General features: G+C 45.5%; 1 protein-coding gene across 2 annotated transcripts; it reads right to left on the reverse strand.

Annotated features, from left to right (window-relative positions):
- Positions 1 to 22,619: 22,619 nt before the first annotated feature.
- On the reverse strand, positions 22,620 to 25,997 carry RIPPLY1 (ripply transcriptional repressor 1). 2 transcript variants are annotated; one of them, XM_045874546.2, is made up of 4 exons: positions 25,637 to 25,997; positions 24,696 to 24,771; positions 23,995 to 24,059; positions 22,620 to 23,416 (listed from the first exon to the last, which is right to left on the reverse strand). In XM_045874546.2, exons 1-4 carry the CDS (start codon positions 25,840 to 25,842, stop codon positions 23,119 to 23,121), a joined length of 645 nt encoding a protein of 214 aa, XP_045730502.2. In that variant the 5' UTR covers positions 25,843 to 25,997; the 3' UTR covers positions 22,620 to 23,118. The 2 variants fall into 2 exon arrangements, with proteins under 2 accessions (XP_045730502.2, XP_064430921.1); XM_064574851.1 differs by lacking the exons at positions 23,995 to 24,059; positions 24,696 to 24,771.
- Between the last annotated feature and the right edge of the window lie 620 nt (positions 25,998 to 26,617).

Genomic DNA, 26,617 nt, shown 5'->3' on the forward strand with positions numbered 1-26,617 from the left:
TGGGGGCAGTGGTGGCATCTTCACATTAACACTCTGGTTCTGACACAGGACTTAAAGTGCTTTTGGATGCCCAGACTTTATTCTCCCTTTTGGAGGGAGCTTCTTAGTGGATCCATGAGCTCAACAGTTCAGTAAAGTGTTTTTCCGCTTTTCCAGCCAGAATCCATTTCTTCGGCTATTTAAAGTAAGATTGATACATGTGACACTGGGAGCCCTATTCCACTAGATCCCTCAAAGCAACGCAAGCAAATTATCCCGGTAGCTACATTCCTCGGCTTAAAATCACCAGTAGAAGGGTGTTTTATCCTTCATCTCACATTATACTGCAACTTCTGTTTCTATTATCAGAACCACATCTTTCTCCTATCCTAGAAGCATCAAGCAATAGATTTCCTAGCTTCTAATTCTACTTGTCTTCCTCTGCAGGTAGTGTCTCCTTTATGGCTGCTTTTAAGATCTTGGTCTTTCCAATGTTCTGCAGTTTCTTATGATTTATGCAGATTTTTTAAAAATCCTGTTTGGGATTAATGATTAAATTTTGATAATCAACTATCATTCCCCAAGACCCCTGTACCTTCTGCACAAGCCAAACAGGCAAGTTAAATGAGGATGTAATAGAAATCCCTCTCCCGCCTCCCATATAACTACATACATCCTTCATATCTTTGATGGGCACTCATTTCTGTGATTTCCCCAAGGATACAGTATTGACAGATACAGCAAACCCTTCGTGGCCCTTCCTACCATAAACAGTCCTTACTACACTGGTCAGGGAGAAAATGTGATCGATCTGTCAGTTGCTGAGTATGGCTATTTTATTTCTTTTTAATATTTTATTTGTTTATTTGTCAGAGAGAGCACAAACAGGTGGAGTGGCAGGCAGAAGGAGAAGCAGGCTCCCCACTGAGCACGGAGCCCGATGGGGGACTCAATCCCAGGACCCTGGGATCATGACCCGAGCCGAAGGTAGATGTTCAACTGACTGAGCCACCCAGGCATCCCTGAGTATGGCTATTTTAAATATACATCCATAAACTAAGAACTAACCATATGAATATTTGCAGATCCACTGGACCCACTGTAGATGGATTCAGGATAAAATTCTGTCTCTTGACTCCATAAGCCCTGATTCTCACCAGTGGATGCCAATTGTATTCTAAGTGGCCCTGGATAAGTGTGAATTCAAAGTCAGTGTCCAGTCTCTGAAAAGTATGAGTATTTCTAGTTGCCCAGTCATGATTACCCTGGTAAATGGCCACAGGCCCCTCTGGCCAGAAGGAAAAAGGAAAGCCAGCAAGAAAATGTACAACATGCTTATGGTATTCATTGTGGAGTCCTTCTTCAAGTGTACCTGGCTTTCCCTTCAAGGGCCTCTGGGTATGTGAACTGACTCAGGGCTGCAAACTGGGGTAGAGGCCATGAATCTCCATCACAATGACTTAAATTAGATCTTTGTTCACCAGACACATATGTTGGCTATACGGATCAAGTAAAAAATAAGTAGGCTGCTCATTTATTTCCATCTAAGGAAACTGAAGAACAGCCACTACCAAACTTCTCGGCAAGTCAAAACATTCAGATTACATCTCTGACCATGCTTCTATCACATTAACCATGCTCACCCCATCTCTTGTCATTAAGTGCTGCCACTTCGTCTTTGCCAGTCTAAGATCCCATTATTCTCGTTGAAATTAGCAAGTTCCTTTCAGTGGCAGCATGTCTCATTTTTATCCCTGGCCTATTGAAGACTACCACTGTAGCATGTTTCGGGAATAATAAGGCTTTTCTCATCAATATATTTTTCAATGCCTTGGGGAAGAGAACATCCCCTGGGTCCTCTTGGGAGACATAGTTAGGATGTAAGTTAGTGGGTCATATATCATAAATGGACTCCATTGTTTCTATTTCCTTGTCTTTGGAGTATCTCCTATACATTATACCAAGGAATATCTGGCATATCAACTTCATTTAATATGGGCTAGTTTTTAGCCTTGGCTTCAGTCAACTGAGCAAAAAAGAACCACTTCCAACTGGGCAAACTAGTAATTGAATCCAGAATCTCTAGTAAGTATTCAGGTGTTGATATATTTGGCCTAATCTAAAATTACATTCCTTCTTCCATGGTATAGTATTCTCAAAATACATTCCTGCACATATTCTGCAGATCTCTGCCATTATAAATTAGCAAAATTCTGTAATTATCTCCTCCCAGTTCAGACTTTTATTTGTATCCTTGGAGCAATTCTGTGACCTAACTAGTTACAGGTCTGGAAGCAATGAGAGGAGGTAGGGGTGGTACCTGAGGAAAATTGACATTCCCTAGCAAGTAGCTTCAAGCAAGCGAACATTCCCTTCAAGCGACATTCCCTAGCTGGTTCAAGCAAGGCAGAGCCAGCCTCATCAAATAGCATGCTTCCACGGGCAAGTAAGGCTCATTGGTGAAATACTTAGAGTCATCTGAATTCACTCAAATGTCCCCATTTCTATTCTAGGGTGTCTCTCTAATCAAATAAATGCCCTTACTTTCATAAAAGTGACCTGACAAGGCTGTGAGTTTGGCATATATTGTAATTGAACAACCCATGGGATCAGACTCTCATTTTCAGCTACGTCAGCTCTACTTCAACAAGGGGTAAGGGAATAGAAACTCCTAGTCCTCTTTTCTTTGAGCTTAGAATTTAAATCCTGCGATTGCCGTTTTCTTTCTCAAACCTCTAGAGCACAGTTAGAAGTTATTCCACTCCACAGTCTTTGGGTATCATGAGCGCCCAAATAATCTGTAGTAGCAGTTACCTGGTCTATCAAGCCTTGCCTTCAATAGACACTTCATGGTAGATGCCCACTTGTGATCATTTGATTGGTTTGCCATCATGTGCCATAGACTATCAACATCCCATCTTCTAATATTAACAGTATCATCACTGCTTTCAAGTCCAATCATGCTATCTAATCGATCTGAGTTTCCCAGGTTCTTGAAATGCTATTGCCTTTAAGCACTCCTGCTACTACATTCTTTATTGGTCAGGGTTCAATTTCAGAGAACAGAAGCCACTCTAGCTGGTCTAAGGAGGAAGCAATTTATTACAGGGTGTAAAATGGCTTAGAGAATCATTCGGGAGAGCTGTAGAAACAGATGCTGAGCCTTCAAAATGACTCTCAAAGCCACATCACAAAGCCATGCCATCAAAGAGTGCTGCTGTCTCTCCATACCATCAGGAAATTTCCGGCTCCAGAACCGTGTTACTCTTGCCACAATAGGGAAGCCATTACTATTGCTATTAGTTCCAGAAAAATGCCACCCACAGTACAACCTGCAGCAGCAAAATGGGTGCCCTATCACTGCCTCTGGACTCCCATGTAGTTAATATCTAGACCATGGGACCTCTGCTAACCCTCCTGAAGAATAACTAAACCAACTCAACCGCTGTGCTTCTCAGCACAGGCAGGAGAAATGAAGCAAAAGCCATATTACACCTTCTAAATCGCATGCCCATGCATCGGATTAGCTGAACCTAAATCATATTCAGAGCTTCAGCTGCAAGGAAGTCTGGGAAGTGTGTTTGTATGTGTACTTTCCATCACCTGCATTACAGGTTACACTCTAGGATGAGGGTGGAATGGAGCTGAACACCAAGTCACAGTATCTACCCTAGCCTTCATCAAAGACTTAATATATTTGGCTTGAACCCCAATTCCAGGATCACAGGAAGCTCAGAGTTCTTTCTGTGATTTTGTCTCTATTTTCTTACGTTTCTCTGAATCATTCTCTGCTTCTAAAGGCACACTGCCTTCCTGAGGCCTCTAATCAGAACCTGGCCCAAAACTCCACCCCTCCACCATCTTCTAAAAGAAATCAAATCACACTTAAGCATATGATGATTTATGCATTTCCCCCCCTCCAAGATTTGTGAGGTTATAGGGGAGAAAGGCCATATCAAGGAGCATATAGCCATCTACCATCTCATTGGGCCTCTATCTTTTTCCACACTTTTGCTTCAAGCTGATCCCTTAAGCTCATAACTTTCCACAAGTCCACACTCCACTTATGACTCTCCCTGCCATTTGAGGCACTATGAGAAGCATAGGACCCTCCTTCTGCTCTGGGCTATTTCTCTTGTATGGTGAAGCCCACAAGTCCTATGTACAATTTCTTCAGGCTCCCCTGAAATTCCAATAAATAAAGTAGTTTTTTTCATTTCATTATTGGTTATGTATTTCATTAATTGTTATTGTTCTAATTTGCTAATCCTGTATCTTATGAAGAGTAGCTTATGTCCTCATGTTTTCAAAAGGAGTAAGAAAAGGAGAAAGAGCCAAGGACCAGTCCATTTTGCATAAGACATGAGAAATACTTCGTTCATCTCCACCTCGGGGACTTGGCTTTTTTACATCATTATTTCAGTAATTTATTAAGAGTTGCTACCTATTCCCTGGTGACTCATTAATGGTATCCTAAGCATCTCCCTTTAACGAGTGAGACTTGCTCACTTCCTTGCTTACCACTCCTGGAGGAATCTCCTCACATGATTAAAGTTGAAAATTGGGATTAGCAGTGGCTCTCTTCTTCCTGTTTCGTAATTTTCAGATGCCCAGGCTAATTGTTCCTCTCCTAAGCCAAGACCCAAATCAACAATATGAAAAGTGGATGAATTCCAAATACTGGCTTTTGTCTGATTACCAATTTGTAAAGAAACAAAGACATAATATGGGTCAACTTTTTTTTTCTTTTTCTTCAAATTTATTAGATTTTTAAACAATAAAAACAAAGGAAATATTCTTGAAAAGACAAAGCTATATTGATGGGGAATAGATCAGTGGCCGCCAGGGGTTAGTGGCAGGGGAGGGTGCGATTATAAAGGGAATTTGGGGGGATTGATGGAACTATTCTGTATTCTGATTATAATAGTGGGTACATGAATCCATACATGTGTTAAAACTCATAGAACAGTATGCCAAATGAAAAAATCAATTTCACAGTATGCTAATTTAAAATAAAAATTTTCAGAAGAAAAAAATCCTTTTTTTTTTTTGTATTGCATAGGATGTATCTAAAAAGGTACATAAGATGCACATTTCAGTGATTTCCTCTGAGGAAGGCAACTAGACGGAAAACAGGTTGGAGAAATATCCTTATTCCTTGTTTACCTTGTGTTTTGAATTTTTTAATACATTATTTTATTAAAGTATAACATAAGCATACATTTAGATGAATTATCACCAAGTGAACACACCCACCCATGCAACCACCACTAAGGGCACAATATGGAATATTGCCAGCACCTCAGGAGCCTCCCTCCTGCCGCCTCCCATTCATTATCTTTTTCTCTCCTCCCCAGAGAAAACCACAATCTTGACTTCTATGACCACAGATTAGTTTCGCCTATAAAAATTTATATAAATGGAATCGTACAATATGTATTCCTTTTTGTTTGTCTTCTTTCACTCAGTATTATGGGACTCATTCATATAGTATATCGGCAGTTCATTTCCTTTTATTGTGGTGTGATATTTCACTGTATGGATACTCTATAAATTTTTTATCCATTCTACCATTAGTGAGCATTTGGGTTGTTTCCAACTGTGGAATATTATGGATAATGTGGTTTCAGACATTCTTGTATTTGTCCTTTGGTGCCACTGTTTATATATCTCTTTTGGGTATATCTTTTACATGTCTAGGAGCGGAATTACTGGGTCAATAGGGTACATACATGTTCAGCTTTTTGGGTTTCTTTTAAGATTTTATTTATTTGAGAGAGAGAGAGAATGAGCAAGGGGAGGGGCAGAGGGAGAAGCAGACTCTCCACTGAGCGGGGAGCCAGACGTGGGGCTCGATCCCAGGACCCTGAGATCATGACCTGAGCCGAAGGCAGACGCTTAACCGACTGAGCCACCCAGGCGCCCCACATGTTCAGCGTTGATAGATGCCAAATGGTGTTTCAAGTGGCTGTACCAATCAACACTCCAATCAATCACAAATAAGAGTTGTGGTAGCTGTGTATCCTCGTCAACACTTGGAATGGTCTTCCTATTTTCATCTTAGCCATTCTGGTGAGTGTATAATGTCATCTTGTGGTTTAAATTTGCATTTTCCTCATTGTTTCTTAAATTCTACTGAGGTATAATGTACATACAAATTAATGCATTCACTTAAAGTGCATATTTTGATGAGTTTGACAAATTTATACACCCACACCACACTCAAGGCATGGAACATTTTCACCACCCTAAAAAGTCCCCTTGTTCCCCAACCGGGACAACCTCCTCTACCCTCATGCCCAAGCAACCCTTGACATGCTTTCTGTCATATAGTACATTTATCTTTACTAGAGTTTCATAGAAATTGAGTCACACAGTAAGTTCTCTTTTATGTCTGCCATTTCTTGCTCAGCATAATGTTTGTAAGATTCATCTATGCTGTTGCCTATATCAGAAGTTAATTCTTTTTAGTATTCCATTAGTATGAATATTCCACAATTTGTATATTTATTCACTTGTTCAGTGTCATTTGGGTTATATCCAGCTTTTGGCTATTATGAATAATGTTGCTAGGAACATTTGGGTACAAGTCTTTTTCAAAACATGTTTTCATTTCTCTGGGTTAAATCCCCAGAAATGGGAATGACAGGATATGTATTTTTTTAATCTCATAAGGAACTTCCAAACTGTTTTCCAGATTAGCTGTATCATTTTGCATTCCCACCAGCAATATATGAGAGCTCCAATTGCCTCACATTCTTGCCAGCACTTGGCATTCTTAAATTTTGTCTTTTTAATTTTGGCCATTCTCGAGCATGTGTAGTAGTATTTCATATTGTAGTTTCAATTTGCATTTCACTGATGACTGATGAAGTTCAGCCTCAATTAATGTACTTATGGGCCATTCTTGCATCTTCTTTGGGGAAGAGTCTGTTAGACTCTTTCACTGATTTAAAACATATTTTAAATCAGCCTTATTGAGGTGCAAATCACATACAATAAAATTTACTGATTTTAAACAGTCTGTGGAGTTTTCAAGAAACTTTACACTCATTATAATCACCACTCCAATCAAGATATAGGACATTTCCATCAACCCAAAAAGTTCCCCTGGGCCCCTTTGAACAATCCCCTCCCTCCACCCGTGGTCCTTGGCAACACTGACGTGCTTCCTTTCTTTCTTCTTCTTCTTTTTTTTTTTTTAACACTGATCTGCTTTTTATCACTATAGTTTCAGTTTTGCTTTTTCTAGAATTTCATATAAATGGAATCATACAGGATGTAGCCTTTCTTATTTTATAAGATTTTATTCTTCGTTTTCATATACTTCTAAAAACAGCTTTATTGAGACAATTTACATACTGTGAAATTCACCCATTTCAAATGCACAATCTGATGAGTTTTAGTAATCTTACAGAGTTGTACATGCATCATCACAATCTAGTTTTAGAACATTTTCATCACCCAGAAAAGAGAGTTCTTAATCTTCATTCCCACTGCCAGCCCAGGTAACAAATAATCTACTGTCTATCTGGCTACTTTCACTTATAATGCTTTTGAGATTCATTCTTGTTAGCCAACTATCAGCAGTTAATTCATTTTCATAGCCGAGTAGTATTCCACTGTGTGGCTACATGACAAAATGTATATCTATTCAACAGTCAATGTACATGTGGATCATTTCCACCTTTTAGCATTCCGTGGTACAAGTTTTGTGTGGTCATATGCTTTCATTTCTCTTAAGTAGGTACCTAGAATTGGAATTGTTGGGTCATATGCTAACACTATGTGTGACATTTTGAGGAACTGTCAAATTATTTTCCCAAGTGGCTGCTCCATCTTATATTTCCACCAGCAATGTGTGAGGTGTCCAATTTCTCCATATGCTTGCCAACACTTGTTGTCTATCTTTTTTATTGTGGCCACTCTAGTGGATGTGAAGTGGTATCCCACTGCAGTTTTCATCTGTATTTTCCTAACATCTAATGATGTTGAGCATCTTTCTATGTTCTTACTAGCTGTTATGGGCTGAATCGTGTCCCCCCAAAACTCATGAAGTGGAGCCTTGTCCGGTTGAGACGTAGTAGTCAGCCCCTGTGTGGGGCTGCATGGCACCGTGGCCTGAAGAGGTAGCTGAGCTTGCGTCCACCTAGAACCCTACCACACCAGACAGCATCCTTGACAGCTTGCTGAGGGCTTCCCTGAGGCCTGGCAGCGTTGGGCCTGGAGACCCTGAGGCTGGCTAGTCCAGCTCAGAGTGGCTACCAGCGCTGCCATCAAATCATGGGTTGGGGTGGGGGGTGGCCTGTGGTTCACTGCTGCTTCTGGGTCTGAGCCCAGCCAGTGTCAGCCATGGAGAGGGCTCTGGGTCTCGGCAGGAAAGGGGTTGCAGCCTGCCCCTTACCCCCCACCCCAGTTCTCCTGTCTCCACTTCTCACTGCCCATTCTTCTTTTCATACTCTATCTCTGAAATCCAGTGTGTATTTCACATTTACAGAACATCTGAACTTGAACTGGCTGCATTTCAAGTACTCAACTGGCACGTGAGGCCAGTGGCTACTGTATGGGACAGCACAGTTCTCTAGCTTTACCAATATATTTTGTCTACTTATTCTGTCATTGACAGAAAGAGGTATGATAGAATGGTCCTATGACTATGGATGTATCACCTTTTATTTCTATCCAGTTTTGCTTTAAAAATATTGAGTCTAGGGTATTGTGTACATCAAAATTTTAAAATTTTATCTTTTTTCTGGTGAACTGGGTCTACTGTCATTGTGAAATAATCCTTGTTATCTCTAGTGCACGCTTCCTGCATGAACCCCCGAACCTCATTCGTTCTCATCATAACTTATTTGCTATGGTTGCTGTGTAATTTAATGCTCCGTATATTGTTGACCTTACATGACATTATTATTATTGTTGATTTATACAATGTTTACTTAAGATTTCCCAACAGATTTACTATTTTTATTGTTCTTTATCACTTCTTGCATCTCTAAGCTGCCATCTCGATCACCTATATTTGATATTTCTTTTAGTATGAATCTGCTGGTGACAGATTTTCTGTTTTTGTCTGAAAATATCTTCAGTTCACCTTCTTTTTCTAAATCTTTTATTATGAGATCATTTAGGTTCACATGCCGTTGTGAGAAATAATACAGAAAGATCCCATATACCTTTTACCCAGTTCCCCCAAAGGTAACACCCTGCGTATATATAGTGCATACACCCTGCATAGATACGGTACAATATCACAATCAGGAAACTGACATTGATTCAAGACACTGACCTTATTGAGATTTCTTGTTTAAATGTATTCGTGTGTGTGTGTGTATTTCATTCTGTGCAATTTTATCACTTGTAAAGATTCTTGTGACCACTACCACATCCAAATGCAGAGCCGTTCTCTATCAGAAGGCACTCTGATGCTACCCCGTTACAGCCACATCCATCTCCCTGCTGCCCACCCCAGCTCCAAAAACCACTAATCCAGTCTCCTGTTCTAAAATTTTACCCTTTCAAACACTATATAAGTGAAACCATACAGTATGTGACCTCTGGGGATTGGCTTTTTTCAGTCATCACAATTCCCTGGAGATGCATCCGGGTTGTTATGTATATCAACAGTTAGTTCCCTTTTATTCATGAATAGTAGTCCATGGTATGGCATGTGCCCCAGTTTGTTTAACCATTCGTCCACTGGGGTACATGTGGACTGTTTCCAGTTTGGGGATATTATGATTGAAGCTGCTATGAACATTCATGTATAAGTTTGTGCGTGAACATAAATTTTCCTTTATCTGGAATAAATTACCAAGAGTGCAATCGCTAGGTTGTATGGCACGTACATGCTTAGTTTTGTGAAAAACTGCCATTCTCATTCCCACCAGCAATGGGTGATCTAGCTCCTCAGCATCCTCTCTAGCATTTGGTGTTGTCACTACTTTTTATTTTAGCCAATCTGATAGACATGTAGTGGTATCTCATTGTGGTTTTGTTTTATGTATGTATGTATGTATGTATGTATTTATTTATTTATTTATTTGACAGAGAGAGAGAGCAAGCACAGGCAGGGGGAGAGGCAGAGGGAGAGGGAGAAGCAGACCCCGCTAAGCAGAAAGCCCGACATGGGGCTCGGTCCCAGGACCCCAGGCTCATGACCTGAGCCGAAAGCAGATGCTTAAGGACTGAGCCACCCAGGTGCCCCCTCATTGTGGTTTTAATTTGCATTTCCGTGATGGTTAATGTTATGGCCTGAATTGTACCCCACCCCCACCAAATGTGTTTGTTGAAGTCCTAACCCCCAGTACCTCAGAATGTAACTGTATTTGGAAAGGTCTTTAAAGAAGCGATTCAATTAAAACAAGGCCATTAGGGTGGGAACCTAATCCAATATGACTGGTGTCCTTGTGAGAAGAAAAGGAGACACGAGGGGCACGTGTGCCTACAGAGACGGCTACGTAAAGAGGCTGCAAGAAAGCAGCCAGCTGGGGCGCCTGGGTGGCTCAGTCGTTAAGCGTCTGCCTTCGGCTCAGATCGTGATCCCAGAGTCCTGGGATCGAGCCCCGCATCGAGCCCCGCATCGAGCCCCGCATCGAGCCCCGCATCGAGCCCCGCATCGAGCCCCGCATCGAGCCCCGCATCGAGCCCCGCATCAGGCTCCCTGCTCAGCGGGAAGCCTGCTTCTCCCTCTCGCACTCCCCCTGCTTGTGTTCCCTCTCCCGCTGTGTCTCTCTCTGTCAAATAAATAAATAAAATTAAACAAACAAAAAAAAAGAGAGCAGCCAGCAGCAAGCTAAGGAGAGAGGCTTCAAAAGAAACCAACCCTGCCAACATTTTGATCTTGGACTTCTAGCCTTCAGAACTGTAAGAACATAAATTTCTGTTGTTGAAGCCAGCTTGTAGTATTTTGATATGGCAGCTCTAGCCAACTAGTGTAGGTACTGACGTTGAACAGCTCTTCATGTGTTTATTTGCCATGTGTATATCCTCTCCACCGAAATGTCTCTTCATGTCTTTTGCCCATTTTCTAATGGATTGTTTGGGTTTTTTTACTGTTGGGTTTTGAGAGTTCTTTTTCTATTCTAGACACGAGGTTTTTGTTGGCCATGTGGTTTGCAAACGTTTTCTCCCAGTATACAGCTTGTCTTTTATGTAATTCATAGGATTTTGATGAGGTCCAATTTATCAATTTTTCCTTCATATTATGGTGAGTCTGCTGTCAAATTTAAGAATTATTTGGCTACTTGTAGATCCCCCAAATTTACTTCTATGGTTTTCTCTAGACATTTTGGCATTTTGTGTTTTACATTTGTCTGTTATCCATTTTGAGTGAATTTCTGTGTAAGGTGGGGGTTTAGGGTGAGGTTCATTTTTTGCCTCTGCGTGTCCAATTGTTCCGGTACCGCTTTTCTGAAAAGGCTCTTTCTTCATCGAATTGCTTTTGCACTTTTGTAAAGAATCAACTGGACATATTTGTGTGGGTGTGTTCACTTCCTCTTTTGAAAGATATTTTCGCTGGACATCAAATTGTATATTGCTTTTTCATTTTTAAAAAGTTTCCAGCTGTTTGACAATATCATCACATTGTCTGTTGGATTCTATAGTTTCTATTAAGCTGTCAGTTTTATTGTTGCTCTTTTGAAGGTAATCTTTCTTTTTTTATGACTGCCTTCACCCTTAACAGTCTCAAAACAGTGTAAGCTTTTAAAGTAGCATTTGGAAAAAAGAGAACATGAAGCAAAATCACATCTAATGTTACCACCCTACCACAACCCCAGATTTGCACTTTTGGATACTAGTTTCTGTAAGCATTTTTAATTATGGCTAATTCTTTAATCCTCTGCCTATTTCTTTTAAATCATACTCTCTTCTATATGTTTTCAGTTGCGGTGTCCCCAACCACAATGTAATATTCTTGCATTTGCAAAAATAGATAATAAGGAAGCTTGCCAACATCTACACTTATAATTCTTATCTTCTATTCAGTAGTAAGAGATTTTTCCTTTCAACTAACTCTGCATGGGTTGATTTATGGTTTTATATACGCCTAAGAGGGGAAAGATACACAGAAGTGTCTAATACATTACATAAAGACTAGTATCTCCACCCTTCTCTTTTTTAAAAGTAAGAAGAAACTTTTTTTCAGTAATTTCATTTGTATTCCCATGACTCTGCCTTCATTTTCCTTTTTGTTTCAGCAAATGTTTTGGTCAGTTGGGATTTCTTCTACCATTTTTGGTGTTGTTCTTGTGCCTATGGTAGTTCTTTTATGTATTATTTGTAGGTTTTAGAGATTCTTCTTTTAATTTCCAGTATTTTTTTTTTTTTGGAATTTAAATAGTATGAATCCATAAAGTGGCTTCTAGAAAAAAAAGTCCATTTTCCTAACATGCTGAATACATTCAGAGTGCCATATGTTCATTTTACTCAAGTGTGCTGGCAGCCTACCTTGTGAGAAATAGCATCAACTGAAGATTCTGTAAGCCATTACCAATGGTAACAATCAAAAGTCACCACTCCCTACAATTCAAGCAAAGCTACTGCTTCACGTATTCAGTTTTGTACAATACGGAGCCTCTCTGAGAGCTTCCCCAAGTTGAGTAGGAAACAGAGTATCCAGGCAAGGTTGAGCAGACAGAAAAACGGAAATGTTTCAGCAACCTCTAGGAGTGAAGTCGCGAGCTTTAACTTTCCTAGTAATTTTCCTGAATATCTTTTATGTCAGATTTCAAAGGGTTTTTCTCCCAGAAATTTCTGGAGCTTGTGTCTGTGTTTTGAAAGGCAGACGATTACACTGAAGTTCCTTTCACGGTGCTTATTAAAAGACAACTGCATATAACATTTTCCAATTTTCAGAGTGATTTCATCATATAACCATCCACTCAAACCTCATTTCCAACAAAGCTGTGATGTTGATAGGCTAAAGACTGTCCCCATTTTAGAGATGAGGAAACTAAGTCAATTGTCCAAGATATTACAGATAATAAATGACAGGACCTGAACAAGTACCTGAGTCAAGTCGGCTGATTCTGGTGCTTCTTCCTTCCCACAAAACTGCCCCCATGTGGTTTGCAAAGGTTTTGCAATAACAGGATACATTAAATAGCCATGAATAAAATCTCCTAAGTTTACAAAGAATGGATTTTTATTTTAAGGTTTTCTTACCTATGGAAATCGCCCATCAGTTTGCCAGAAGTGTTTTGATAATTAAGTAAGTTCGTGTGGATCTGTCTTAGCAGGGGATATTTTCACTCTTGGCCCAAGGCAAAGCCCCTGCTCCCAGGCTAACAATTTCGCTACATAGTCAGGTCACTTCTGAGTCCCCATGAGAGAGCCACCCACAACTAGAAGCTCAATATGAAATTTGAATTTAAATTGAATTTGCTCGCCAGGTAATCAGAGGTCAGTGGAAGGTGAAGAGATTTAATAAGTGCACCCTCTCTGCCCGGTGTAGACATAGGCTGGGACAAGACCAACCCTGGGCTAACCTTCCTAGGTGCTGTGGGTTCAAGGAGGAGTTTTCATGCCTGAATCCTACCACTCACCGTTCTCCTCAAAGCTTTCCTCTCCGAACGCTATAAGCACAAGGAACAATTAGCAGAACAGCAGGAAAATGTCATTTACTAATAAAAGCTTGATTTGAGGAATCAGCATATGCCTGGTACCCCCTCTTCTCCTCTTTCTATCTTTCTGTTGCAGGGTTCTCTGGTTCTTAAAAAAAAAAAAAAGAATTAATTGGAAAATGCAGCTTACGCTACTCCCTCCCCTCGGAATCTGAGAAGCTAAGGTCTTCTCTTCAGAACAAATTGGCCTGACCTAAAAATCCAGAGCAGGGGGAACTGACTAAATAGTCAGAGATGTATATTACTCTTCACCGTGATGACCTTGTGGCCCTAATGATTCATCAGACCACTCAGATTAGTAGCTCCAACGCAGGGCAATCTAAGAAAGAGGTATAGCAGGCACCTGCAATTGTAGGTGAGAGTATTTGCTCTCCACCATGGACCAAGCCTGAAGCGTGGAGAGATGGTTAAAAATGTTCCCCTTCTCTAACTTGAGAGACAGAGTGAGCGAGAGTACACTTGCTCTTCCACATATGTCTATTGGGGAAAAGATTTCAATGCCGGCTCCCTCTCTTGCGTTGCCATGGTGATGAGAGCGTGCAGAGCAAGTGACAGCAGAAAGAGGAATTCAGTGCCATCCAGAGATCCAGTGCTCTGGGGGGAAGTAACGAGATACTCCTCTCAGCAGAACCAAGCTTCCTGGGGCTTCAGGGTCGCACAGAGGATAAGGAGGGGGTCTTGCGCTCGATGATTTGTTATCTCAGCAGTGTTTGTGCTGGTGCCAATGTGTCAGAATGAGAGCCGGCCAGCCTCCGGTACTGACGGTCGAGCCTGCATCCTCTACCCCCAGAATCATGTCACGTATTGCTTCCCTCGGTGCTTGCAAATAGGTGCTGCCCTCAGCACCCATGTTCATGGCGCCCATCGACACTTCCCAGTCCTCGTATTAAGGACAGAGTTGCCCTTTTGAGCCCCCGATGGTTATGTCCAATAGGAGATGAGTGGCTAAAGCAAGCTGTGAGGACAGGGCAAAAGTTAATTTCTCAGCAGGGCACGCAGCTTGGCTGGGGAGATAGTGTTCATCTCTCCTCAAACCTGTCATCTAACGTTTAAGTGTATTCTTGGCATGTGTTGGAGATGTGTCAGTCTTGGGCCACCAGTCCTGGGAACTTGCTGCCCTTTCTCCTAGGAGAAGAGTCATAGTTTGAGAGTTTACCAGAGATACAACTTGTCCTCAGTAGAAACAAGAAATTTGTGGTCAGAGTGCAGCGGTGTGGCCTCCAAACAGTAAGCCGTGTACTGCGTTATCGATGCTCCATGTTTAGCCAGAGCTCGGGGCCCTGGCAGTTGCAAGGGTTGGCGGAAAAGCGCTTAGACTCAACACAAGATTCTGGGGTCCAATCTTAACTCCTGTGCTGAACAAGTCACTTCTCGTCCCATCATCTTCAATCTCCTCGCTGAAAAACGGGAATATATCTCCCTCTCTGATTTCATCTTATTTTATTTTTCTCTCCCTTCCCCTATGATCCTCTGTTTTGTATCTTAAATTCCACATATGAGTGAAATCATGTGATAATTGTCTTTCTCTGACTATTTCGCTTAGCATAAGACCCTCTGGTTCCATCCATGTCATCACAAATGGTAAGATTTCAATTTTTTGATGGCTGAGTAATATTCCATTGTATATAGATACCATGTCTTCTTTGTCCATTCATCTATGGATGGACATCTGGGCTCGCTCCATAGTTTGGCTATTGTGGACATTGCTGCTATAAACATTGGGGTACAGTTGCCCCTTTGGATCACTAAATTTGTATTCTTTTGGTAAATACCTAGTAGTGCAATTGCTGGGTTTTGGGGTGGCTCTATTTTTAACTTTTTGAGGAACCTCCATACTGTTTTCCAGAGTGGCTGTACCAGCTTGCATTCCCACCAGCAGTGTAAGAGGGAGACTCTTAATTCTAGGAAACAACCTGAGGGTCGCTGGAGGGGAGGAGTGGAGGGGGATGGGGTACCTGGGTGATGGGCATGAAGGAGGGCACTTGATGGAATGAGCACTGGCTGTGATATGCAACTGATGAATCACTAAACGTTTGGCCCCCAAACGTCCCAACCTCTGAAACTAATAATACACTCTTTGTTAATTCATTGAATTTAAATTAAAACAAAAAGGAAAATGGGAATATATCATGGGGAGTATTACGAGATTCAAATGAAATCATGGATGTAAAGCTGCTCTGAAACATAGAAAGAGCCTGTGTAAAGCAAGCTTATTAACATTCACAGGATGTACAGAGATGTGAGGTCCAAGATTCTTGAGAGTATACATGGAGGGAAACACCTGTCTTAGCCCGGGCCTTGCCCACAAGCCTTAGATGAGTGCGTCGACAGTGCCTGCCTTGGGAGACAATGGGTGTGGGGCCATCCAGGACTTAATAGAGCATGTTAGGGAAGTCAAGAAGAGTCAAAGATGAAACTTCTAAAATGATGTGTCAAAAAAGAACAGTGTTGGAGTGCCTGGGTGAGTCAGTCGGTTAAGCGCCTGACTCTTGATTTTGGCTCAGGTCGTGATCTCAGGGTTGTGAGATCGAGCCCTGTGTCAAGCCCCCTATTGAGCCCCACGTTGGGCTCTACACTCAGTGTGGAGTCTGCTCGAGATTCTCTCTCCCTCTCCCTCTGCCCCCCCCCAGGCACGCGTGTGCGCGCGCGCGCGCGCGCGCGCACACACACACACACACTGTCTCTCAAATAAATACATAAATCTTTTTTTAAAAAAGAACAGTGCTATATATTTCATTGTACCTCACATCTATAATGTGCCAAGTACTCTAAGTCCTTTACATGTATTATCTCCCTTAATTCTTACACTAACCCTTGAAATTAGTATTATTATCTTCATCTTACAGATGAAGAAACCGAGGTTTAAAGACCAATGTGCTATTTTGGGGCACCTGGGTGGCTCAGATGGTTAAGCGTCTGCCTTCAGCTCAGGTCATGATCCCAGGGTCCTGGATCAAGTCCCGCATCGGGCTCCCTGCTAGGCAGGGAGCCTGCTTCTCCCTCTGCCTCTGCCTCTCTCTCTCTCTCTCTCTGACTCTCATGAATAAATAAATAAAACATTAAAAAAAAAAAAAAGACCAATGTGCTATTTTGCCCATGGTCACTTAGCCAGCAAGAAGGAGAACCAAGATTTGAACCCAGGTCTAGTGTGACTCCAGAGCCTGTCCCCATAACCACCAGGTGCTAAATGGCTGGTCATAGAATCCTCTGGGTCAATGGGCCTCCGGATCCCTTGCCTTGTGCTAAAGGTCCAGGCTCAGTATAGAGCTCGGCCACTAGGGGGCAATGCATCTCGTGTTGTTACTAGACCCCAGTTAATTTGTTGGGGCCTTGTGGGAGTTGGCCATTCTCTCCCAGGGGTAGAAGGCTTTGGGAAGAACCCAGAGCCTGACTCCAGCTTGTTCTTGGGCTTTCCCTCAACCTCCTTTTAATTTGCACTTGGCTCTAGGCCCCAAGTGTCCCCAATGATGGGGATAGAAATGCCTTTGCATGGCAGGTTACATGCGTCTCCTCCACGTATGGCACAGGAGAGCATGCGAGCTGCATGCCCTTAAGGGCCTTTCAGGACTTCCCTGGGGGAATCAGTAGAGGGTAGGAGGAGCCTAGTAGTTAGGAGCCAGGACTCTGTATCTACACCGCCAGGGGTTTCCCCTCAGCTTCCCCACATCCTGGCTGTCACTTAACCCCTCTGAGCCACTTTCTTATCTGTCAATATGAGCATGGCACCACTCACCCTCTGGAGTTTGGTGAGCCTTGTTCGGGATAAAGTGTGTGCGGTGCAGGGCTCAGTGCCTGGCGCACCACCTAGGCAATGGGTAGTTCCTCCCTCTGGGCCCAGACTCTTCGACCAGAAGGAAGCATGCCCAGCCAGGGCCCATTCCACTCAGAGGCCACACAGCACTGAGGGGCAGGAACAGAAGTCCCTCATCAGCCCCTGGCCCCTGGTAGCCCTGTGCCCGAAGAAGCCCAGGTTCTGTGGGAACCTGCCACTGCCTGCAGGAGGCCCCCAAACGTCCCAACCTTGGTGACACCTTTCAGTATCCCTCAGTTTCTCCTGGCCTGGAATTATTCCTAACTTCTGACTCACTTCCTTCTCGCCAGAAGTGAACCTTTGTTTCTCCCTGGCCTCCCACAGACTTAATCCTTCCTCAAGCCTGTAGATTTCATCCCTTGAAAGCATGGGGTTCTGGAAGGAGACAGACCTGAATCCTGCTCCTGCTGCTTATCATCGTGGGGTGACCTGAGGCACGTGCTGTAATCGCTCAAAAACTGGCTCAGCCGTTTATTAATTGTGTGACCTTGAGCAGATTTCTTAATCTTTCTGAACCTCAGTTTTCTCATCTGTACTAGTGTTTATGATTCAGGATTGTTGTGAGGATTAAGGGAGATAATACATGTGAAGTGCCTGGCACTTGGAAGGTGCCATGGATTACCAGCTGTGTGATTTGGGGCAAAAAAAAAAAAAAAAAACCAAAAAACCAAAACACTCTAAGCCTCAGTTTTCCTAACTGTACCTTTCCTTCGGGGTTGGTATATTAAAAGAGTTCATCCCTGTCAGTTTCCTAGCCATGCACCCAGTCCATAGTAAGAATTCAATGATTATCTGCGGGGCGCCTGGGTGGTTCAGTCAGCTGAGCATCTTCCTCCGGCTCAGGTCATGATCCCAGGGTCCTGGGATCGAGTTCTGCATCGGGCTCCCTGCTCAGCGGGGAGCCTGCTTCTCCCTCTCCCTCTGCTGCTCCCCCTGCTTGCGCTCTCTCTCTCTCTGTCAAATAAATAAATAAAATCTTTGAATAAAATAAAATAAATCAATGATTATCTGCTGTTGTAACTCTTATCCTCCTAGCCACCCTGTTGCTTGTTCTCTCTGGATAGGGAAAGCTCCCTCTTCTGACTCAGTGTTATTATCTCTGACCCATCAACCCCCAACCATGCACACGTGGCATCTAATGGGCAGTATGTCTCCTTTCCCCCCTAGCGCCCCGGTGTAAAAGGGTGGCCCGAGTTTCCTACTCTGACCTGTCAGGGACTTGGTGTCGCCTACAGTGTTTTGGGTTTACCCCCAGCAGGCAAGGCTCAACCTCCATGCAAGCACACAAACCCAGGTACACAGACCTTGCAAACTCTTAGTTTTCTCATTTATAAATGGGCATAATAATTGTGCCTATCTCCTACGTGATCGTGCATGTTACGTCAATAGCAAGTAGATGGCAAAGAGTGTTGTACTCACTCTTTGTCAGGCTTTTGTACCTGGGTTTCTGTGCTTTGTGTGGGGGTTGCAAGAAGCTTTCCCACCTGGGAGTAAACCAAAAACACAGTACCCAACACCAGGCTCCTGACAGATCCAAACAGGGAACTCGGGCCACCTGACCACCTTGTTCAGGAATAGGATTGGCAACCCTTTTACAACAAGGAGCCTGAAGAAGAAAGGAGACAAAGTGCCCACTAGATAAACACACAGGCTCAGTTGGGGGGGAGGGGAGAGATGGGGGTTGATGATACCCACTGGGGCAGGGAAGGGGGCTTTCCTTGCCTAGAGACGGAGGAGAATAAGCAGAGAGCTGACAGCTCGTTGACACCTGAGTGGAGTGGGCCTATGGGTAGAGCCAGCCTGCGGCAAATAATGCGATCTGAACACGGGTACATCTGCCTCCAAATCCCATACTCTTAATCATTACAATATTAATGCCTGGCACAGAGTAGGTGCTCAATGAGTATTTGTGTAATGAAGGAATTTATACTGCTGCTTCTTTCTGGAAAGTGTTCTCCCTCCATCTTTCCCTGAGCCCATCCTTCAAAGCCCAGCCCCGATGCAAACTCCCACTAAACTGATGTGTCCTCTCTCCGTTGCTCTTGGGTGGGGGAAACCAGAGGCATTAGTGCTGGGGGGTAAGGAAGTGTGGGGCATGAGGCTGTCATGGAGCTGGAGGAAAGACTCTTGAGTTTTGCACAGAGAGCTCTCTCCTGAGTCTGTGTACTGGATCTGAAGTTGCTACAAGGAATGGATACACCGATGACAAAATAAGTCACACTGGGCTCTGGTTACTCATAACAGTGAATTCCAATCACTTAGCAACCATGTGTGGGGAGGAGAATTGGAAGCCATTTCAGGGCACGGGACTGGGAGGAAAGGGAGACAAAATGTCTGCCACTGACCAATAAATAGCGCATGTGCGCTGAGGAGGAGGAGGGGAGGGAAAGTGAGAGGAGCTCCTTCTGACTTAAGAATTACTGCTCCAAGGGTTTTAGGGTCTTTAAGCCCCTGGGGATTTAGGGATTTGTAATTCTATGCTATATAATACCCTAAAACCAAGGATATTGGGATTCCAAGGATTTCAAATGCCTATAACCTATGGTACAAGGACTCGAGCAATTTTTGAGCTCTGAAGTGCTGGGAGCTTAGGACCCAAAACAAGGATTTTAAACGGAACACTGGACATGTTAAAATACTAATCCCCCTTCGACTTCAAATCAATCTTGTTTTAACCCTTGCGACAGCGGTTTCCAAAGGGTCTTCCCAATAATCTAGGGATCCCTGTGGGTGCCTCACAGAGGAATGGAGAGAGTTAGTTTACAAGAGAGAGGACAGCAAGATGGGAATTCTGCATCAGCCATTGTGCCTTCCACCAGGGCAACTCCATCTTCATTTTGTTTGTATATTGGGCTGCTGTACTCAATTCAAAAGAGGGGTGTTCCTGGGGTGCCTGGGTGGCTCAGTCAGTTAACCGTCTGCCTTGGGCTCAGGTCATGATCCCAGGGTCCTGGGATCAAGCCCCGCATCGGGTTCCCTGCTCAGTGGAGAGTGTGCTTCCCCCTCTGCCCCTCACCCTGCTCCTGCTCTCTCTCTCTCTCTCAAAGAAATAAATAAAATCTTAAAAAAAAAGAAAGAAGGGTGTTCTTGCTAAAGCACAAAAAAGAAGTTTTGAAGCCTCTGTCCTAGGAAAAAGGGACCAGAAACCTGCAGAGAGTGGCCCAGGAAGCCACATTTGACCTCTGTTGTTTGTTTGTTTGTTTGTTTTTTACCAAACACCGCAAAGATTCTTCGACTGCTAAACGAAATGGTGCCAGGGAGATCAGGTGGATCAGGATATATCAGTCATTAGTTGAGTAAACCATTCATTAGGTGACTCTACTGATAAGCTCTGCTTGTATGTCTGCTATAAAATTAATAATAACCACCACTAAAACTATAATTGTGATGACTACTAGCATTTATCAAGCGCTTTTACTGTGTGTCAGGGGCTGTGCTAAGTACTTTACATGTATTATCTGATGGGATCTTCACCACCCTGAGAAGAAGTATTAGTTTCCCCATATGACAGATGAGGAGCCTGGGGCTCTGAGTGGATAAGTAACTTGCCCAAGGTCATACAGCCACAGCACGGTAGAGTCCACCTTACTTACAAAGAGAAACAGAATGGACTCCAGAAATCCCAGTGGCCAAAGGTCAACTGTCTGGTGGCCTCAATTAAGGAATGAGGTTAAGTTTTGACCAATAGATGGCACCAGCGTGTGTGAGTTTGGTGGTCTGCTCAGGTCCGTCCAAATTCAGGCACTTCACAGCGCGGGCTCAGAACTAAAGCAGCCCCATCTCAAGTTGAAGGAGGAGAGAAATGGCCAGCATTTTGGTCCTGAATCAGATGACGTTAGCTGGTCCTGTTTGTAGCTAAGCAAAGATACGGGAGACCAGCAAGTGGAGGGACAGAGGTGGTTCTTTAAGAAGACCCAAGAATCGGGCGCCTGGGTGGCTCAGTTGGTTAAGCGACTGCCTTCGGCTCAGGTCATGATCCTGGAGTCCCTGGATCGAGTCCCGCATCGGGCTCCCTGCTTGGCAGGGAGCCTGCTTCTCCCTCTCCCGCTCCCCCCTCTTGTGCTCTCTCTCTCTCTCACTCTCTCTCTCAAATAAATAAATAAATAAAATCTTAAAACAAAAGAAGACCCAAGAATCTTTTTCCTTCAACATTTCCTGGGCATGTCCTTTGTACCAGGCAGCATGCTGTGTGATAAAGTCACATGGGGATATCAGACACAGCCACATGGGGACAGAGGCAGATGCTATGGTAGACGAGGTCCTGAATATATGGGGGCACCCAACCTGGACTTGAAGGTCTAGGGAGGCTTCTCACAGGAATGGTGTCTGAGCTAGTCCTCTGGGGTGAAGGGGAGCTTACCAGACCTACGAAAGTGGTAAGGCATTCCAGACAGAGGCTTAAAGCCACAAAGGTGTTAGAAAACATAACACATTCAAGGGCAGGAGCCATAGGCTTCAACTGTCAAGAGAGGAGTCTGAAGAGACGGGCAAGAACCAGGTGATCGAACAGCCTAGAATATCAAATTAGGGGCTTCATTTGTGAATATATGAATAGAAAAGCCATAGATTCTCAAGAGGATCTGCGACCAAAAGAAAAAAAGAAAGGTAAGTCCCAGTTGTTGGGGAGGCAATGAAGAGCCAGGAGCACACTATGGTCTGATCTTGTGACCGGTGGGGAGGGCACATTGCAAAGGGCCCTGAGGAGGCAAGAACATTAGTTGGGGTAATTGGGGCGGGATAGGCATGAGGACCTGAGCTGTGGTAGATACAAAGGGAATCGAGGAGATAAAGTTGACAGGACTTAGTAACCCCCCCTCTTGAGCCCCCTCCCTGCATGCATACACTCATCTCCAGAGCTCAACTGAGGTTGTACCTCTCACTTCTCCCCCCAGCCATACTCCCAATTTTCAAGCTGCTTTTTGGGGGCCTTTTTGCTCCTTCCCTAAGCTGCCTTTGAAGTTTAGTGGAGCCTGACTGATTTCACAAGCTGACAGAGAAAGCCTGGCCCCATGCTGGGTCAGTCCCTGGCCCTGTATCCCCATGGAGTAGAATCTGTCAACTGACCTCGGGTAGGGCAATGAATTGGCCTTGAGCGGGTCTCTGACCCTCTGCCTGTGGCTTCACGACATGGGCAGAGTTCAGTTAAGAAATCAGCACAGTTCCAGGAAAAGGGCATCCATCATCTAGTTTATTTGTCTCCTGATTCATTTCATACCAACACACAGACCCCAGTGGATAGCAGGCAAAATGGAGGGAGGTCCCCAAAGCAAGCTGATTTCCTAGATGCCCCCTTCCTCTCCTGCAAGGCTCCTCAGAGAGGTGCCCCCACTTTGCCTGGATCTGATGTTGGTGTCCCTGGAGGTGAAGCCAGAAGTCAGGTTTTCTGTGGGGAGACAGTACTCTGGAGCCAGCTGGAATGCTGGGGAGTCAAAGAACCCCAAAGAGTAACTGGTCCTCTCTGCATGGGCAGGCACTGTCTTGATCTGCTTCCCGGGGAGCTTCAGAAAGCAGGTCTTCCCCTAGAGCTCCTTGGACCCTCTCACTGTCTCACAACAACACAGACAATGAGATGCAGGAGGCCTGGGCCCACAGGCCAGCTAAATATCGCCACGGTGAGCTGGGAACTCAAGGACCCAACTTACAGTCTAGAGAGCTATGTCTGGAGATTCCTGGCTCACTGATGCTCTAGAGCCTTGCCAGTCATACTGAACCCCAATCAGACTCTGACCGGTTCAGTTTGGGCATGTCAGGAGCGGGAAAGGAAGATGAGCTGTGGCCGTGTGCGGCTGACCCTCGTACCCTCACACACTCTTCCGGCCCCCTTTCATCTGTCTCCTCTTTCTTCTCCTCTTCTTTGTCCTTTTCTTCTTCCTCCTCCTCCTCTTCGTTGTCTGAGTCCTCATATAGGTTGATGGTTGCCTGGACGGGGAAGTTCTGCAGTAAAATCTCCCCATCACTGTACAGGTAGTCAAAGGAGCAGGCTTTAGGCCAGAAGAGCCTGTGGACAGAGAAGAAATATGGCCGCTGACTTAGATAGGTCTTTTACGTGCAGAGAGGCAAGGAAGGCCGCGAAGGAAGTCAACCCCTAAATTCCTTCTCCTGCCTGCAGTAATGAGGTGAAACGGAAAAGAAGGAAGCAAGCATTGTAACAGAACCTTCTAGATGGTTACAAAATGGCCCCAGGCGGGAAGGTCATATCTGGTGGGCATAGAGCTGTGGGGAGCCCCTGCCCCGGTATCTGTCAACTCTGACATTGGTCCCATTCTCCCCCCGCCCCACAACCCCCCACTTCAGAAGTCTTCTAGCGAAGAATTCTCTAGCCCTGTGTCCTCCATGTCCCACTAAGGCTTCCCTTGCTGACTCCGCCCATAGGGGCTTATTCTTAGGGGTCACTGACAGATCCTCCAAGGAAGGCAACCTTGGTCGACTCCCTTAACCACCCTGGGCTTCAGTTTCCTGGTCTAAGAAAGAGCGATCCTGGCACTGCCTACCTCCTCCGGCTCCACAGGGCTTTTCTGGGGACTGGAAGAGCTGACGGGCCTACATCAGGTTCCGAGCTGGGCGCCACAGGCTTACCTGACAGGGTGATGGAACTCGGGGTCAGCCTTCGTGACTTCGGCCCCTGTTGGCCCACCAGTAGCCTGTCCAAAGCAAGAGCTAACATGTGGCTCAAAGTGCATGGCCACGTGACTACCTCCTCCATACCAAGGGTCACAACCCTCCGTAAGACGATCTAGAAGAAACCTTAGACATCTCGAGGGGCAGCCCCTGCCCCCCCCCCACAACAAGGGCCTGGGTCCTGGTTCTGGTTGTAAAACAAGTGCACAGAGTCCTGGGGGTTGTTTGCTTTCCTGCCCCTGTTCTAACACCTCTTTGGAAACTGGCCAGGAGACAGAGTTCTACTGAGCCGCAAAGATTCGGCGGTGGCCGCGGGGGGGGGGGGGGGCGGTGGGAGGAGGAGAGCACTAGGGCTGCATGCCAGGAGACCAGGATTCTAGCACCAGCTCTCCCACAGACTAGCTGTGGGGTCTGCCCAAACCCCTCCCCTCTCCTGGGCACTCGTCTCTTCATCTTTCCCACCGCAGCAGAAACCCCAGGGCTGCCCTCCTCCCCCAGCTGTTGTGGACTCAAACATGAGCGAGGCCGTGGACAGGCTTTCCCACATCTGCAGCCCTGGCCCGAGGGCGGAGGCGCTCTGGAAAGGGACCTGCCTGGCCACTGTGAACGCACGTGGCTGCCTATGCACGTGACCGTGGGCCACAAGGGCTCAAACTCACCGAATCTACCGGTCTCCTCACCTGCCCCAGCGGGTCACTTGTAGAGGACAGCCAGGGCCTCCAGAGACAAGCTCCTCTAGGACAAAGAGGCGAGATCAATCCGTGGAGGAAGGAGACTGGAACTTGGCTCCGATGTGGGCCCAGGTCAGTGCCCCTCCCCCCTGCTTCAACAATGTGATCATGGCTCTTGGCCTTGATCGGCTGGTTTGTAATTATCTGTTTACTTGCCGTGGAGCTTCTTGGGAGCAGACTTCACGTTTGATCGTGTCTGAATCCCCAGCGCCCAGTACAACGCCTGGTTCACAGTAGGCATTTCACTCATCGTTTGTGGACTGTTACATGCTTAGAGGAATAAAGGAGGGTTGGGCGGAACATATCTGGCCCCCGGCTCTCCTACTCCAAGAAGTAGAGCTGAGAGTCCTACCGTAATCTTCCTGCGCTGGGGAAAGGGGCCTGGACTATTCCTGGGCCCACTGCTTCCCCACTAGACTCCCAGAGGTCCTGACAAAAAGCAAATGGAAATCTTAAGGTGTAGTCAGGGAAGAGACTGCCCCCCAGCCTCTTTTGGGACTTTGGCCCTCTCTTACCCCCTCTTCAGCCTGGGTCATGTGGAAGCCACGCTCCGTGGCAGTCTCCCCTGCTCCTCAGTGGACTAAGCAACTTGGCCCACGAGGGCCTGGCTGCTTGGCTTTCAGCTTTGGCAATACCCCCCATCCCCAAGTTCCCCTCCCGCCACCCAGAGGGATGAGCGAGGGGAGAAGCCAGTTGAGACACTCCAGCCTGAGATGTGGAAGGGGCAGTCTCTGGGTGCTGCGAGGCCTTGCCCTGCCCCTCCACAGAGAGCGGGGGCACCCTGGCCATCTCATCCATTTCATTGTCCTTCCAATGCCGGGACGCCGCTAAGCCCGGGTTCGGGTCGCCAGAGGCCAAGTTCCACTTACCTTTCTCTGCCACCTACTCGTTGTCCAGAGGAGACAAGGGGCGATGGACTTAATAGGCCAAGGAGCCCCTGGGGCTGCTGCACAGGGGTTGGAGCTAGGACCAGGGCTGGGGCCGGGGCAGCGGCAGCGGGAACAGAAGGGTCCATCCTTAGGGGGTCGAAGCCAGGCAGGCCGTAGGGGCTCTCATTTCTCAGAACCTCCTGCATTCTTTTGGCCTTTCCTGGGAGACCCTTTTATAAGGCCTGCCTGGACTCATAAATTATTCAGGGCAGAGCAGGGCTGGGGGACCTGGGAGGAGGGACGAGGATTTAGAACAGGGAGCTCACGGAGGGGGGAGCTGGGTCTCTGGGTGTGAAAGCCCTCCCAGTTGAATAAACAGAGAGTCGGTGGGGGGTGAGGGGTTTTCTTTACCTCCAAGTCAGAAAGGAAAACACAGAAGGGGCAAATCACACACCATTTGTGCAAATTCCCCAGGCAGTAGCAAGGTTAGGGCGAGAAGCTCATTAGCACCCAAAACCACAGAAAGCTGTCAGGCCCAGAGGGCTGGAGAGACAGGCCTTTGGCATAGCCAGTTCCCAGCAAAAAGGGACAGCTGACCCGGCTAAGGCGAGCGAGGGACTCACACATTATTTCTGCTCAAAACCCGCAAGAGATGTGCCAAGTGGACCTGATAGAGGGTGACCGCCATTAAGCACGCCACCTGGGTCAGGAAAATAGCAGGTTGTGGGTGGAGCGGGTCCAGCTGCCTGTGGGGTGACCCTCAAGCCTTCCTTCCACGCCCTTTGCTCTCTGGGTCGGTCCCTTTGCAAAAGTGCCCGAATATCCTCTCGGGCCTCAGCAGTAAGTGGTCTGGTAAAGGAGTGTGGGCAGCATTTCAGGGCTTGGAGGTCAGATTCCAAGTCTCAGAGCTCAGCCCCCAGTCCAGGAGCCAGGGTCCTGGCGGGTGTGTGGGGGTGGGGCGGGGGCGGTGAGGCAGGGTTC

The sequence above is a fragment of the Mirounga angustirostris genome, unplaced genomic scaffold, assembly GCF_029215605.1.
Source record: "Mirounga angustirostris isolate CCGP_5_RB_7025 unplaced genomic scaffold, mMirAng1.0.hap1 SCAF_11, whole genome shotgun sequence".
In the NCBI taxonomy this organism is placed as follows: domain Eukaryota; kingdom Metazoa; phylum Chordata; class Mammalia; order Carnivora; family Phocidae; genus Mirounga; species Mirounga angustirostris.